A 15,664-nucleotide genomic window follows, 5' to 3' on the forward strand; every position below is an offset into this window, starting at 1 on the left:
CCCAGCTGTAGGTGGAATAAATTTTCGGAAAGCGTATTCTTAATATGAATCTAATCTCAAACATTCTAAAAAATGTATTTTATCAAAAGCAAATTCGCTCAGGTATACAGGTGTGGGAAAAAATTGCGGAAGTATGGGCTGTTACAATTTCGAACATTAGTATGAACATCCTGCAGCATTTTTTTAACTGCTTCGTCACTGTTTGGATTTACATTTGAAATTTTATCGATTGAATCTAGGAAAACTTTGACCCCTTCCCTATCATTGTTTGCTTGTAAACGGTTATAATGGTCTTCACATTCGTCATACAAATTTTGTGCCAGCTGAAAATTAAATAAAAATGTAAGAAAGACGAATTTATATAATAACAAAATCGAATTTACCTCTACTACATCTTTGGGGAAGTTTGCCAGTATTGCAACTTGTATGCCGAAGCTTTTCTGCATTACACCCGGTTGAACTTGATACAACAAGGTAAAGTTTTCCTTATCAGCAATGGCTTCCATGTGACAGCTGTAAACAGATTTGATAGTATCGGCTATTTCGGTAATTTCATGAAAATGAGTTGCAAACAGTGTAAAACATTTCTTTTCTTTCGCCAAATATTCCGCTATAGACCACGCGATGCCACATCCCTCGTATGTTGATGTCCCACGACCGAGTTCGTCAATGATAACCAAAGATCTTTCTGTTGCTGTTCGTATAACTCCTGCAGTTTCTACCATTTCAACCATAAATGTACTGAGACCCTTACTTAGATTGTCATTTGCACCAATTCTACCAAGAATGGAGTCTACTATCGTTATATCGGCTTCAGCGCACGGTACAAAAGCTCCTACATGAGCCATTAAAACGGCAACTCCCACGGAACGAATAAAAGTGCTTTTACCACCCATATTTGGGCCGGTTATGATATACATCATGGTCTTATCTTTTTGAAAATCGGCATCATTTGCTATATAGTTAACATCTTCTTGTAGTTCTATACATGGATGACGCAGTCGAACCAATTTCATAAAACCTTCTCCCTCTGGATGTAGTCTTGGTCGTATATATGGCTCTGGTGCACTTGTAGCGGCAACAGCAAAACTCAAGAAACAATCAAGTTGGGCAATCTGATTATTCAAAATTGTCCAAGGTTCAACATAGCCGATGGCAATCCGTACAACTTCATCTACAATCGACTTTTGTTGCTCTTGATATGATTCCTTCGTGGCAGTGAAATCGGTATTATAATCAGTAAGCGTCTCATTCGAGAATCTAACACCGCCTTTGATTGCATCTAGTATCTAGGAGTATCAAATAAATAGGAGTGACGTTGTCTTTTTGTTATTATGTATTGAATAAGATATACCTGGAATTTTGAATTTTTGCGTATAAGTGTTTCATCTTTGAGTGAAATCCGAAAATGATACCCGATATGACCAACAAAATCCAATTTGATTGAATTACCTTCCTCCAACCCAAGCTCGCCAGCTATCTTCGAAAGCAAGCGTTTCATTTTTCCAACGATTTCATCCATCTGTTTCTTGAGTTCTTTCAATTCATTGTTAAACGTATGGGTTACCAAATACTCTCCACGTTCAATAGCTTCTAGATCTAATATTTGCTCAACCATCGCTTTAAACAGTTTTAGATCTCCCAACGCATCTTTCATCGGATTAGAAATAACACTTCTAATTGCCGTATTCTCCAGCATTTCAAGTAGCTGAAAAATTTTAGGAACGCGTAATACCACCTGATACAGCCGGAAAATATCTTGCAATGAGGCCTTCTTTCTAAGCAATTTCCTAATCACTAGAAGTATATCTGGAAGACGCTTCAGGTGTAAATCGTGCAACTCTGAGCGAGTTTGAGCATTATCTACCAAACACTCGACAATGTCATGACGGTCCTTGATCATTTCGTAATTCCGCAATGGCTGCTTGATCCATTGAGCCATCAATCGATGGCCCTGGGGTGTTCGACAACGATCTAGTACACCTAACAAACAGTGCCATCTAAAAGCAGGTGAGTTCATATTGAAACCTGGCTTAGGGAACAGATTCAGAGCAGTAACCGCAGCGGCATCCAAATGAACGAACCTAAAATAAACAATATTCTACTTCTGATTGCGAAACTTAACATTTTCAGTATGCACGAACAAACGTCTTATAAATAATTTCCTATTACTAACATTTTTTAATTTAAAAGTGTAATACAAATATGCGAGCTTATTAATTCCTTTTTCAAATGAACAAAATCTCAATACATTTTCAACGTTGGACATACCTTTTTAGATTTAGAAGTTTCATCTGATATTGACCGTGGTTAGATGAATCGTTTACCAAATCCAAGTAACGTATTGCTACACCTAGTGCAGCAAGCGCAATCGTCTTCGATGTTTCTGGTATAGTATTGGCACTTTCTTGCTGACCTTTAGAAAATCTAAGCAATTTGTTTAAATCTTGTATAACATCATTCTTCTCGAGAGAAAAGTCTTGTTTCTTTTTAGTAGTCACCACTACATTATTTCGCTTCAATAGGTTTATGATGCGCTCGTACTAAAATTCCAAGAAGGGTTATGAAATTTTAAATTAAGTGGAAAGAAATCTTTCAGAACATACCTGGGAGTCGGCTGTTGGCAGAATACACTCTTTAGGACTAAGAATAACAATCAACGCCTCCAGTTCGGAGTAAAAATCGTTATCAATGATCTCGGATACCAGAAATTGTCTTTCGTGCGTATCAACACACGATATTCCAATGACTTTCTGCTTAGCTTGCTGTTTTACATGTAGTGCAATTAATGCAGAACCTGCAACCATATCATTGTTGGCATACAGTATATCTTCAAATTGAGCTAGATTTCCTGGCGATCCTTTGAACTCCAGCACCCATTCGTTAGACGTTTTCGTTGAGCATCCTTTAAGTATGTAGATCTCCACTCGATAATTGCGTACAAGCAGAAGATCTCGCACAAAGCTTTCAAAATTGGATTTGCTTAGGACAACATATGGTAATTCGAAGTCCGAACCTGCCGGAGCCATTATTTTGACTACGGTCGTCGATTTGAACACACATTTTGCGACAAAATCAGCATCGGGGCCGTGACAACTGTAGTAGTCGGATCGATCAAAGAATCGAATTGTGGTAGCTGGTTTCTGGAATGACATAATGTTTTCATAATTTTCGTTCGTTTATTCAGGCCCGTTTCGTTCGAGTTTGGAGTTTGAGTTTCGGTAGTAAATACCGCGACTGAAACTTGTAACGTATTATTCAAACGGGAATCCTTTATACAAAAATCTTTTGCTAAACCTTTCGTTCAGGAATTAGCCACAAAAATTGGAAACCTTATCCTAATTTTTGTGATGTGATTGATTGGTTTTCGTGATATTTCTGGGAAACGGTATTATCGGAGTCGGTTCGTTTGATCATCAACGGTTAGTTCGAAGAATTTTAATTATTTTTTAGCGTCATGTACAGAAACTTACTTTTGAGAAATAAAATTGAATAAATACTATCATTGAAGACAGGCGCGTATACAGGGGGGTTTTAGGGGTTGAAACATGTTCTAAGCCGTTTTAAAGCAATGGAAGTGATCGTTAACAAACAATACCTCCGAAAAGTAGGCAAGTGGGTGTCGTATTTATTGGAGTCAAGGGTCAATTTGGATCCTCGACGGCCTTTCAGAATATTCATTACCTGAAGGTTATTCTCTGTATATGGTGGAACTTGCTGTATGTGGTGTATTATGACCTATTGCAATCGAGTGAAATGATCACGGGAGAGGTTCAAACAATTGAAGACAAACACGAGAAAAGGTCCTAAGTACTAATGAGATTTTCTCTTTGTTTACTTTCTCTTTCGATTATTACGGTCCTATCGGACATCCCTCTCTCGAACCCTTTACATAGAATAACGACTGAACCTATCGACTTTCGATCTGTAGTTCAGAAATTGTTGAAAAATACAGGAATAAGCTGTAATAATTGAAAGAGTAAGTAAACAAAGAGAATCTGTCATTTGCACTAGGGACCTTTTGTAATGTTCATCGATAATTGTTGCGTTTGAGCTGAGCATTGCAAGATAAACGGTCACAACACGATGATAGATACGACCGAGTAGTTTTGCAACATCGTGATGCTCGCCCAAATGTTGCACAGTAAAACATACTTAGAAATGCTCAAATAGAGTATCCTACCGCACCCAACGTATATACAAGAAATTGTTTCTTCCGATTGCTATTTTTTGCAGCTTGGCATGGTTGACCAGCATTTCTCCAATTAGAATGAAGTTAAAAAATAAATCGATTCGTGAATTGCGGCCAAACCGGTAAAATTTTTGAAAAGGATATCCGTGAAATGCCAAGAAGATGGGAAAAACTAGAGGCTTACGATGGACAGTACTTTGAATATTGAATTTGTAGCTGTTCAACTGTTTTTTATATATCTAAAAAAAGTATAGAATTCGCCAAACGTTAAATTTTTTTTTCGGAAGCCCGGAATGCAGAGTCTCATATAATGATCGATTCAGCTCGACGAACTGAGCAAGTGTGTTGTTAACAAAGACTCCGAATTAGATCAAACTAGTCGCAAATGAAATGTCTCCTCGTTGGCCTGAACGCTGTTGAATGTTATTGAGATCGGATGTTTACTTTTCGAGTTATATGAAGTTTCATGGCAAATTTTCCTTTTTTCTTGTTGGACAATATCTGTCAGCTAGTAAAAGTTATTTTCATTTACTCAAATTTGATGAAAATGACGAGAAATAAATGATCTTCTCAGCTCCAGTCCAGTCAACGACATAAATGGTACAGAAGTTTCAAAATTGTGTTCTTTCTTTCATTTACCCTTCAGTCATTTTCGGTTTCCGATGATAATCGTATACTGTGCAGTGTCGAAATTCAACCGAAGCTTCGAGAATCGATGGGGTGTAATTACGTCGATTTATCACATTTTAGACACTCTTTTTAGCCAAAACTAACAGATTTTCAATATATCAAAAAAAAGTGAGAATTGTGAGTGAGAAATTCGACCCTGCAGACGTTATGTTGGTTTCGTCTTGTCATAGGGGAACGAGTGACATAAGCATTGATACTCTTTTTTTTCAATAAGAGACGCAAGAGCTCTTCGTTTTTTTCATGCTATCATTTACGAATGATGCAGTAGAGAAATAAATATGAGGCTGTTGAATTGAATTCTTTCATTGAGAATGCGTGAAAATTTTCAGCTATGGTAACAATTGTTTTTATAAACAAAATATGTTTTGAAACTTAGATTTCACACGGTAAAAGCTATCCAGCAAGTCATACATTGTCAATTTTCAACGAAGATATCGATATTTTTGGATAAGCGACTTTTTCTCCTATTCCAGTAGTTGGAGTGTTAGTTTTTGGTAACATAATCGTTCGAACATGACATATGCACTGGGGAACCTAGAAAACTTTGCATCCGGGGCAAGACTTGATTTACTGCTCCCATCATTGATTTAGTTAGCAAAAAAATAAGGATTCCTAAAGTCCATCTCTGGAGGGATTGATTTGATGAGCAAAAAAAAGGTTCCAATATTTGATTTGCCGCCCATCAAAAAAACATTGTGCCCGGGGTGAATGTTCGTTTAGACCACCCTTCCACCCTCGAATTCAAAACAATTTCATTTTTATATTCATTTAAACTGCTCACAGTAACAATTGCTGGAAGAACATAACTTCTTATTGTTTATTGGAGTAGAGAAAATCCCTCTTGAGTTGACCAACTACTAGTACTTACTCAAAAAGGCGCAAAACCTCCTCATCTTTTAGTACCAATAGATAATACAAAATCCAAATGATGAGCTTTACCTTAAACTAATACAAGCTATACTTGACATACAAATAATAATTACATTACACTTAAGTAAAATTAAATTACATACGAAGGTTTTAAAAGACATTCAATATTAGGTCAAGTTTAAAAAAATCAATAAATAAACGTTTGTGAGTGACACGAGATAGATCGAATATTGTATAACACCGATTAAGTATGCGAGCCATACTAGACAGGGGTTCATTCTTCGCGTAATCTGTTCTAGCAAACTGGATGACGAGAAAAGAGTGGCTTCGGAGAGTTCTGCGTCGGATGTTACTCCCATATACCATTCGAATCAGTTCGTCGAGATCATAGGGATGTCCGATACCGAGTCGATACTTTGAGGTATCGATACTTTCTTTCAAAAATCTAGTATTTTTGGTATCGATATCGCATCAGAGCAATATTGTTAGTATCGATACTTTTGGTATCGATACTTACAATATCGCAACAGATTGCAGTCAATTCCCATTACGACGAGGCTTCGGACCAGAAAAACTTTCTAACCTATGTGTGGGGTAGGGAATCGAACCCAGGTGGGCTGTGTGAAAGGCATCACGCTATACCCGTCCCCAATGGAACATTTTTATTTCTTCGGTTTCGACGAAGCGCCATCAACCCATCAACAAAACACACACATAAAGGTCATACTCTCAGAGGATTCAATCATTTCAATTTTTCACACTCCCTTCACTCTCTTTCAGTACGCCTAATAGTGATGGAATAATAGCAATAGGAATTGGCTTTTAGTGTAGTATTCGTGTATCGACATAAAGGTTATGATATGAAAATTGTTGAGAAAATAAGTGAAACACACGCTTAAGACATTTCGCTTCGCTGCCGCAGTGTTAGGGTGAGTTTGGGAATCACTACTTTTGAACGACCAAGATTGTTTTGATATTATATCGTAATCGCTGCACATCAGTAGTGAGTAGTGACGTGCAACAGTTTTGATGTGATGATACAAATGTGTTAGTGTCTTTCTAAAGGTTGTAATATTACACGAAAGAACGCATAATCTCCTATCACAATAGTCTAAGTATTCAGTCAAGCTGATGTTATCTACTCAATACGTTGTTTTCATGTAATAAAGAATGCTTTGTCTTGCAAATTTCTTGAAAACAGAAAATTATTGCATTCGATGTTCAGTACGTCTAATTTTTTTCACATCGATTAATAATCACATTGAGATTGTTACAATTTTTTTGTTGTGTGGAAACACCTTTCTCTACATCATAAAATAACGCCACAGTCGACAATTTTATTTTATTTTAAAATGATTGCTGCGCAAGTATCAATTGATACTTACAAGTATCGATACTTTATCGCCTTTTGATACCTTGTATCGATACCCAAAATTTCGGTATCCCGATATCCTAGGTATCGATACTTTGCCTTCCGAGTACCATCCCTATGAGATCAGTAAATCGCCCTTATTCTGAATAACGTCGTATCGTTTTTTTACTCGTATTTCATTTGTATTCCCCATAACGCTAGCAAAATCAAAGGTAGCTTGATTCGATCGAACCACATTCGATCGAAAAATCAATACGTCGTTATTCAGAATAAGGGCGAATGTATGTGTGACAAATAAGCTCTAAAGTGGAACTCACTTCGACATCTCATGGAATGCTCAATTGATTGTCAAACGTTTTCGTTTAAAAGGAATAATTTTATGGTACCATGCAATTTGTCTTTTCGATTCGACTAGCAGTTCCGAAATTACATGGTGATGAGTAACTGCAATTTAAGTCTGTCACTTAAAACTTAAACTTGATCATTAAAATAATTTCATGAAAACTAAAAACACCGAAAACTATTCATGCAAAAAAAAACACATGCGGATTGATACAAAAAATAGGTATCATCTTAAGCACGGTTTTTTGTCAAAGTTTTAAGATTCGAAAATAACGATTCGATCCCCCAATAATAATTATGGATGTCACAATATTGACTAACCCATTAATCAGAAGATGATCATTAATTCGAAGCAAGGAAAGAAACACATTTGCAAAGATTATGTTTGTATTTTATTTGAATATTTGACTTTTACAGGCAAGATAATCTCTCACTATTGAGTCATCTCGTATCATTTCGTGAAAAACCTGGGATTCACGAATAATATTGTTATTACTACAATATTTCGGCTTAGAAAAGAGAGCAGTGATGACATATTTTAAAGAGAATTGATGCAGAGTCCAATCATCCAACACCGAAGCTACCCCAAGCAGATAACCTATGACCTAAACAGAAGCAGCTTCATGAAACAAGTGATGCGATTTAATTATTTCAGTCTAGCGAGCACCCTGGAGTAATTCGCATGTTTTAAGCATTCTAAGTTCATGCTATTGTGAGTGATGAAGATGTGGCTCAAAGAACGAGAAACTGTAATTTTTGTATTGCTATTATGTGGACCGATACTTGGACGACCTGGACAATTACGGGAGCAAAGATATGAATTCCGAGATATCCAGGAAACTATTTCTATTGAACCAACGAACAATCAGATCATGGGGTAGGCATACGTTATGTTGTAAATGATACAATTAGTTGATTGTTGTTTCATCATTACTGGGGGTCACAGAGTACAAGTAGCCCCCGTTCAACATGGGACAATTTCATGGTCTCAACAACACCAGAACGAAGTTATCGCATTCGCGGAAGCATTTCGTCAAAACTATAACAGGATAATTCAACAGCACAATTCTTTCATGCAGAATCTGCTAGCTCCAGGTTGGGTTTTAACTTTGTAGTTTAACATTTCAATTATCAATGGATTTAATATTGCAGTACCTTATCAATTTTATCATCTACCGAGTAGTTTTACATGGAATCAATTCTTCGGTAATCAAGAGGAATTCGTTCAACAACAGTCCGAACAAATGTCTCGTCAACTAATAGATAATCTACAACATGGGAAAATTACACAACAGGACATCATGCAACCAGATTTTTTTATTCATCAAGCAGCAAATGAACTCGACAAGATTCATTTCCACGACAATTACACACCACTAGAAAATGCCGCTACAGACAATATTCACGAAGTAGCACAGCAAGAGGAGATGCTGTTTGATACAGAGAGATTCGGTAGCAACGAACAACATGAATATCAATTATCAGTTCCAGATGATCTAACACGGCATCAATTTGAATCAACTTTTATGGAAGATCAACAACATCATAAACATTTTGGAATGGAGGATCAAAATACGCAAACACATATTGTTGATCACACGGTATTAAATGAACGAAATGTGTCGTACATACAATCCCTTCCTCCGATAAGATTTAACAACAGCAAAATCGAAAGAGTGGACAAAGATTTCGAAAATTTGATTGATCAATTTGATGGCAAGCCGACACCAAAAACTTCAAAAATAACTCAGCCTCCAATTGATTACTACGCGAACACCTACGATCAACAATCAATCTACGATTTGCAGATGGCAGAAGAACCATCTACAACGACTCCAAAGGCCGATAATGTAAAAGCACTAATTCGGAAAAGAATTTCCAAGCCACATGTTAATTCAGAATACAACTCGACATTCAGATCTGCTGATTCAGTGAGTTCTACTACCAGCAAATCAGAAACTGCCAGCAATGTGATGTCCATGTTGCCACACAAGGCTCCATCTCTTAATTATAGTGAAATATACGAAAAGGTTCGGGAGGACCTAGACAAAAAACTCAAACAACTCACCGATACGAGAAACGAAGAGACTCATTTTATGGGATTGACCAGTAACACTGAACATGAGAAACTATCCTATGACATAGTAACCACGAAAAAAACCACTTTAGAAGATCGTGGAGATCAACCTGTTGTAGAAAGTGAAGATTACGTTATTGAGGATATGTTTGAATCGGAGCCCGGCATTGGTAACTATCCAGTGATTGGTGAGTTACCTTTATCAGAAAAAACATCAACTCCAAGCGCAAAACATACTACTACTACAGACGATACTAATAGTTTCAACCAGTATTCAACCGTTCATGAGAAAAGAATTCAGGAAAATCACTTTATTTCAGCGACTAAACCAATGAATGTTCGTCCAGTTGGGATGAATATCCACTATGAAGCTTCTTTGGCTCCATTACCAACGACAACAATCAGATCAAATCCTTATTATTCAGCACAGCTAGCCGCGTATCCTACCGTAATGCAGCCAATAGATGATCAACAGTTACAGGTACTCATTGTTCCGATATTTCTTCCATTTCCTAACAAAAATAATCTATAGGTTCATCAACACGCATCTGAATTGGAAGAAATGGGTCAGGAAACGGAAACCTTAGATGCCGAAGCATACATCGATTTGAATGTACCCCATGGTATGTAATATGTATTGAACAGTGTTTGGAAAATTGATGCGAATTTCGAATAGAGACAGCAGATCTCAATCTAACTTATGGTTTTAGTATATGATATAAATATAGGAGCTGAGATGAATGAGGGTGCCGGTAAAGCAAAGTCCTGGCATTACATTTCTTTTGTGGAATTTGGCCTTTCTGTTTCAAGACTTCGCAGCCGATTCTTAAGTGCACAAAATCATTACATGGTTAGTACTATGGATTCTACTGACACTAAGAATCCTTCCAGGTCGGGGCTCGAACATACAACTGGCTTGTAAGACCAGTGCCTTATGCATTGAACCGCCAACCCGGGCCATTGTTCAAACGTTCCCCGAATAATCGAAGGAGTTCAATCTAGTCCGATTTTTAGTAAAGAGAAATAAAATAAGACATTGTAAATGAGAAATATGTGAAATATCTCTAAGGAATGATATTACCAATTCTTTACTATGTTTGTCGTCAATAAATGATTCTATTGACGACAAACATATTTCTACCATACAATCAAATAACACAAAAAAGTTTTTTTTTTGTAGATCTGAATACTAGATACGATTTGCGGAACTCATCCACTGTTTACAACTGTTGAATCTTCTTCGCCATTTTGATTTTTGAATTCAAGAACTGGATTCAAGAACAAATTCCAATTCAGTTGCAAAATTCAGGTTCGGAATCTAGATAAAAAAATCAGTTCATAAATTAAGTTTTAGAATTATGGAACTGAACTCAGTTTCAGAATGCAGGTTCCGAAATTAGTTCTAGAACTGAATTCTAAACAATTCCGAAACGTAACAAAGAAACTGAATTTATTTCCAAAATCTAGCTCCACAATCCATGTTTCGAATATAATTCTAGCATGCAGGTATCAAGGTTCTCTACTGAGCATCACGTGGGCCATTCTTTCTTGTGGCATTCTTGTTGTCCAGCCCACTGTAGTCTGCGTGTTGCCATCTCTGAGAAACGCGCCTTCTAATTTTGCACACACATACATACACCCACACACACACATTTGGTCAGTTCGTCGAGCTGAATCGATTGATGTATGTCACTCGGCCCTCAGGGCCTAGAAAATTTTTCCAAAGTTTAAGCGAATGCTATACCTATTCTTTGTATTTATAAAAAAGGTAAAGGCTTTAAAGATAAAGGCGAACAGTTGATGTAGGACTACACAATTTTTTTTTTGTATTCCACACATACTTATTTGTATCTATGCGAAATACACTTTCGAAAATAATTTTGACGATTTTGAATGCCCTGGAAAGAACCGTTTGTTTGTTAGTGTTGGTGATGAGAAATGCTGATTAAGACCAGGCACTCGATGATTAAGGTCACCTAACATTTTCCTCTAATGTAAATAACCAGCAGAATATCGATGGAAATGGTAGCTTCTCGTACGATGCGAGCGGCGCACAATATAAATCCTAAAATGGTCAACAAAACATTGTTTTAAATAAAAATATTCAAAATAGCGCTTGGACCACTATCTAAATTATATAGTTTTATCTACTCGAATTGATGCGTGAAAATATTAGCCAGCAGTAAGCGTAACAATCTGTTCAAAATTTATCGAGCTGAAATTTTCAAAATTTGACAATTGTTTGTACGGTATCAATTTCCGAAGTTTGAAATTGGCACTCCTATATAGAAAACAAGATTTAATTTAAAGAACATTGCTTTTAGTGTTTCTAGGATATATACACAGTGTAAACTGCCAAGAAACAAATTGATCGTTTTGAAAATGGGCTCAAATGCAAAACTGCTATAAAATGTTTAAACTATGTATGAACTGTGATCAAATTTGGTCTTGGAATGCGAACGCTATGTTAAAAATGATTTCTGTAAACCTACACTTCAAAAATAAACCGTAAACATTGCCTATATGACTTTGCTTCTCGTCTTGTAGCACGCCGTGAAGCAAGGTCTTCTTTCTCGTACAATACTAACGAGAGCTAACCCTTCATTTCATTACATTGTCATGGATTGCTTAGTTCATGTGTTAACTGAGACTGAGAGCACAGACAATTTACTTGGCAAGGGGAATTGGTCTGCTCAGTAGCATATACCCTCACGCATCCAGTTTCTCTCTAATATAGGTCTCTCATTCAGCTATGTCAAGCAAAGTGTTCACAGCAGATGTTTTTTGTTACTTCGTTCGTTTGAGGATTCACAATACAAGCCCTGCTAAAAAACGGTTTGAAAATTTAAACACACTTAACCCTGCAATTCCGGGACCGGAGGTTTTATCAGGATTCAATTCAGTAGCGGTCTATAAGAATGTAAGACCTTCCATTTGAGCCTAAGTTAATGCAATGCCAAGACATTGCCTTGCTTATTCATTCATGATTTAGAGCAAATCTGAAGAATATTCATCATCGATTTCGATCGACCTGATCAACCAATTCATAACATTCATTCTCTTATATGGATTCATTCACTGATATTATTTAAAATTTTGAAGTAGCTTATATACAATGTTTCGGAAAATTTTGAACAAATATCACTAATATGACTATCTATGCTTCATTTTTAGACCGGAACATTCAACTTAATAACCAATACGAATCTCATGGAACAATGGAAGAATTCTACTATCAGCAGCATGTAGATACTCAGCAATATGAAGACGAGCAACAGAGTCTTACCAACAATCATCATGAATTGATCATACCGCAACAACTACAAGAGGGAAATATTCCAAAGCAGACACGTCCAGAACAGCAATACCATAATCCTGATATGCAAATACAACGACATGAAGGTGGAACATCCGAAATGGTAACTAGTCCCATTTAGTGGTTTACGAGTTTTCGGGATTATCGTGTACAATAAACTTTATCATTTCTAGGTCATGGAACTTGCAACACAGCCTTCAGCAAGCACCAAAGGCCATCAGAAAAACTGGTTTCAACGACAATTTTCAAAAATCTTTGTATAATTCGAAAGAGTTTATTGTGATAGCACTCAATAATTCTATCGAAACAATGTATATGAAATTTGAATAAATGTTATTATAACACTGAAGATAATTGTATAATACACCAAAAAACCTTACTGTTCAAAAAGTCATTTCAAAAAGCACACCTGCTGTCGTTCTGATGCAAAATACATTACGTTGGGACAACCAAGAGATCAGTTTATCTTTCCGACACAAAACTGCGACTCATTGTTACATTATATATATTCTCAGAGAACAGACATCCAAGTAAAGACTGCAATGTGTGTAAGTAATTTAACAATTGTTTCAAAAAGCAACCACCAAGTAGCAATTCTCCTGTAGAGGCGCTTCGAGCAGCCCAGCAGTTCCAAACAATGGTAATTAATGCGTGCAAAGTCGTACGCAACGGTGATTTTAAACGGATTTTCACTTGTATGCTTTAAACAGCTTTTTAGAAAAAGTTTATACTAGCTTGGATGTTTGTTCTCTGTGATATAATCTACTTGAAACTTTGCTTTTGGCACAGATACCATATTGTAATGCGCAAATCTTGTTTTACACTAGTTTTCTGACAGTTGATTAAGATTTTATTATCTTAAAATCACACAGACACTTTCGGTGGGCAGTATTTTAAAATTATTACAGGGATGTAAATACAAGTCGATACCTACATGTGATTAGGGCTTGTACGATATGCTCTTGTGAATTGCTTTAAATATACAATAATCGACGTAGATTGTGCTTCCATCTACAAGTACTTATCGATTATAATGTACTTGGAAAGCTATAGAGTTCAGCAATGCGTCTTACATTTTGTAATTTTCCCAAAGGCGTGCGATGTTGGTATCGAGCTTTACGCCCCCGAGGTTACTTTGTACTCGCAATAAAATTAAAGATATTGATAGAAAATATTGCGATTTTACAACGGGGATTACAAATCATCTGAAGAATAATATCTTATTTAGAATTTATCTTAGTTAGGTTTATTGATCCTAGAAAGGACATTTACATTAGATAGAAACAAGCGGAAGCTAGATATGGGCAACACGCGTATCAAAGCAACACACGTTGGGCATACTTTTTCGTGTGCCCGAATAACGGAAAAGTACCACACTTTCTTATAACAAAATATTGGCTCGATGGTCAAGATTTCAATTTGATATTACAAATATTATACATTTGAATTATTAATTTTATTGCCGAATGCTTGTTAGATTTTTTCTTGTTTAAAAATCACCATTCTATATTTATTACCATGCATATATTAAATGATCTGCTTGACAGTAATTAAAGATCCGTACAATACTGGTATTTCTGAGACGTGCAATACATGGTATCTGCATTGTTTTTGGTTTTGCCTTTCTGTATACATTCTCTTGGGATGGGTTGGTTGAATTGATGTCAAATAAGAATAAAATGTTTACTTACATCTGGTAGCGTTCTAAAGAACTTCATGAAATACTTTTGTTGAATGGTATCTGAAGAAAAAAAACATCCTATGAAACGACTGTTTATAATTCAGAGCTCTCAGACATACCTAGATTCAAACATTGCAGTGGTCTCACATTGGCCATTGTGCTCCTAGCAGAATATGTTTCGATTTGTAGTCTGACGAAAAATTACAGTGATCAGTATGTATCAAACACAGAAGGAAGACAAGCATAAACAAAAAAATCTATTCACGCGAAGTAAAAAAGCACAATCAGTACCAGCATAATACGCGCGCTGAGGCACATTCAGTGATGCCAGGTTGAATGTTAGGAAAAGATAAAACTTGAAAAATGTGTGCATCCCAGCCTTCTTTGATATATTCACAACCATAACAATTATTTATTGTCTTTCGCAAAAAAACATCTAGAATGAGTGCCATTTTCCGAGTTGCCAATCGTGACACAATTCGATGTGATATCGTTAATGATATCTCGGATGTCATACCGAAATGTTTCTATGCGTTGACATTGAATTGTATTGAATATCAAGTGATTCAGAATATGATGTTATCGGATATAAGATGTATCATTTTGTATCTGCGTTTTAACGTTTTAAGAAAATGTCGCTCCAAAATATCTACAATTCACACTAGCTGATGTAAGTACAAATTTCGCATTTTTTAGTAATGATCTGTCAACATTCGCTTCGAGAAGAAGTGGAGGCAAACTATGAATAATACAATATACATTTTACATTAGATGACAAAAAACCATTTCTTTGTTGTTTAATGTTAAGACTAACTTTCAGTAGGAACCGAATCCATCAAAATTCTATTCAAAACTGATGTTGACAGAAAATCTATTAGTCGGTAAAAAACTGATGGTGTAGAATCACTCCGAAGCCTTTCATTTGGCAATCAGTCAGAATAAGCGGTTCAGTCACTTCAAGCGTTTACGCTGAGATATGCAAAACTGGGCCTTTGGTAGAATCCAGTGGAATTGCTCGTTTATTTGACGACAGGAAAAACATTTAAAATGTTCTAAAAAACATATTTTTTGGTATAAAGCATTAAAAACAAGGTAAGCTAAACTGTAAGCATGTGATTTAGGTA

The 15,664-nt window shown here is 36.2% G+C and overlaps 2 protein-coding genes across 4 annotated transcripts in view; one reads left to right on the top strand and one right to left on the bottom strand.

Moving 5' to 3' along the window:
• The window catches only part of LOC131432975 (uncharacterized), a 290,167-nt gene extending 276,954 nt beyond the window's left edge, over positions 1 to 13,213 (top strand). The window contains exons 2-8 of one of the 2 annotated variants that reach the window (XM_058599662.1): positions 7,884 to 8,343; positions 8,413 to 8,561; positions 8,619 to 9,731; positions 9,864 to 10,024; positions 10,076 to 10,166; positions 12,718 to 12,962; positions 13,033 to 13,213. In XM_058599662.1, coding sequence (XP_058455645.1) covers positions 8,186 to 8,343; positions 8,413 to 8,561; positions 8,619 to 9,731; positions 9,864 to 10,024; positions 10,076 to 10,166; positions 12,718 to 12,962; positions 13,033 to 13,122 — 2,007 coding nt within the window. In that variant the 5' untranslated portion in view covers positions 7,884 to 8,185 and the 3' untranslated portion in view covers positions 13,123 to 13,213. Of the gene's footprint in view, positions 1 to 7,883; positions 8,344 to 8,412; positions 8,562 to 8,618; positions 10,025 to 10,075; positions 10,167 to 12,717; positions 12,963 to 13,032 lie in introns of both variants that reach the window. The other variant, XM_058599661.1, reaches the window with a different exon arrangement.
• Positions 60 to 14,955, bottom strand: LOC131432973 (DNA mismatch repair protein spellchecker 1). Of its 2 annotated transcripts, XM_058599658.1 has the most exons (8): positions 14,832 to 14,955; positions 14,660 to 14,730; positions 14,551 to 14,600; positions 2,607 to 3,143; positions 2,272 to 2,543; positions 1,355 to 2,084; positions 384 to 1,289; positions 60 to 323 (listed from the first exon to the last, which is right to left on the bottom strand). In XM_058599658.1, the coding sequence occupies exons 2-8, from the start codon at positions 14,694 to 14,696 to the stop codon at positions 99 to 101; spliced, it is 2,757 nt and encodes a 918-aa protein (XP_058455641.1). In that variant the 5' UTR covers positions 14,697 to 14,730; positions 14,832 to 14,955; the 3' UTR covers positions 60 to 98. The 2 variants fall into 2 exon arrangements, with proteins under 2 accessions (XP_058455641.1, XP_058455640.1); XM_058599657.1 differs by lacking the exon at positions 14,832 to 14,955 and having other exon boundaries at positions 14,660 to 14,824.
• Positions 14,956 to 15,664: the final 709 nt, after the last annotated feature.

This window comes from Malaya genurostris, chromosome 2, assembly GCF_030247185.1.
Source record: "Malaya genurostris strain Urasoe2022 chromosome 2, Malgen_1.1, whole genome shotgun sequence".
NCBI classification, from domain to species: Eukaryota; Metazoa; Arthropoda; class Insecta; order Diptera; family Culicidae; genus Malaya; species Malaya genurostris.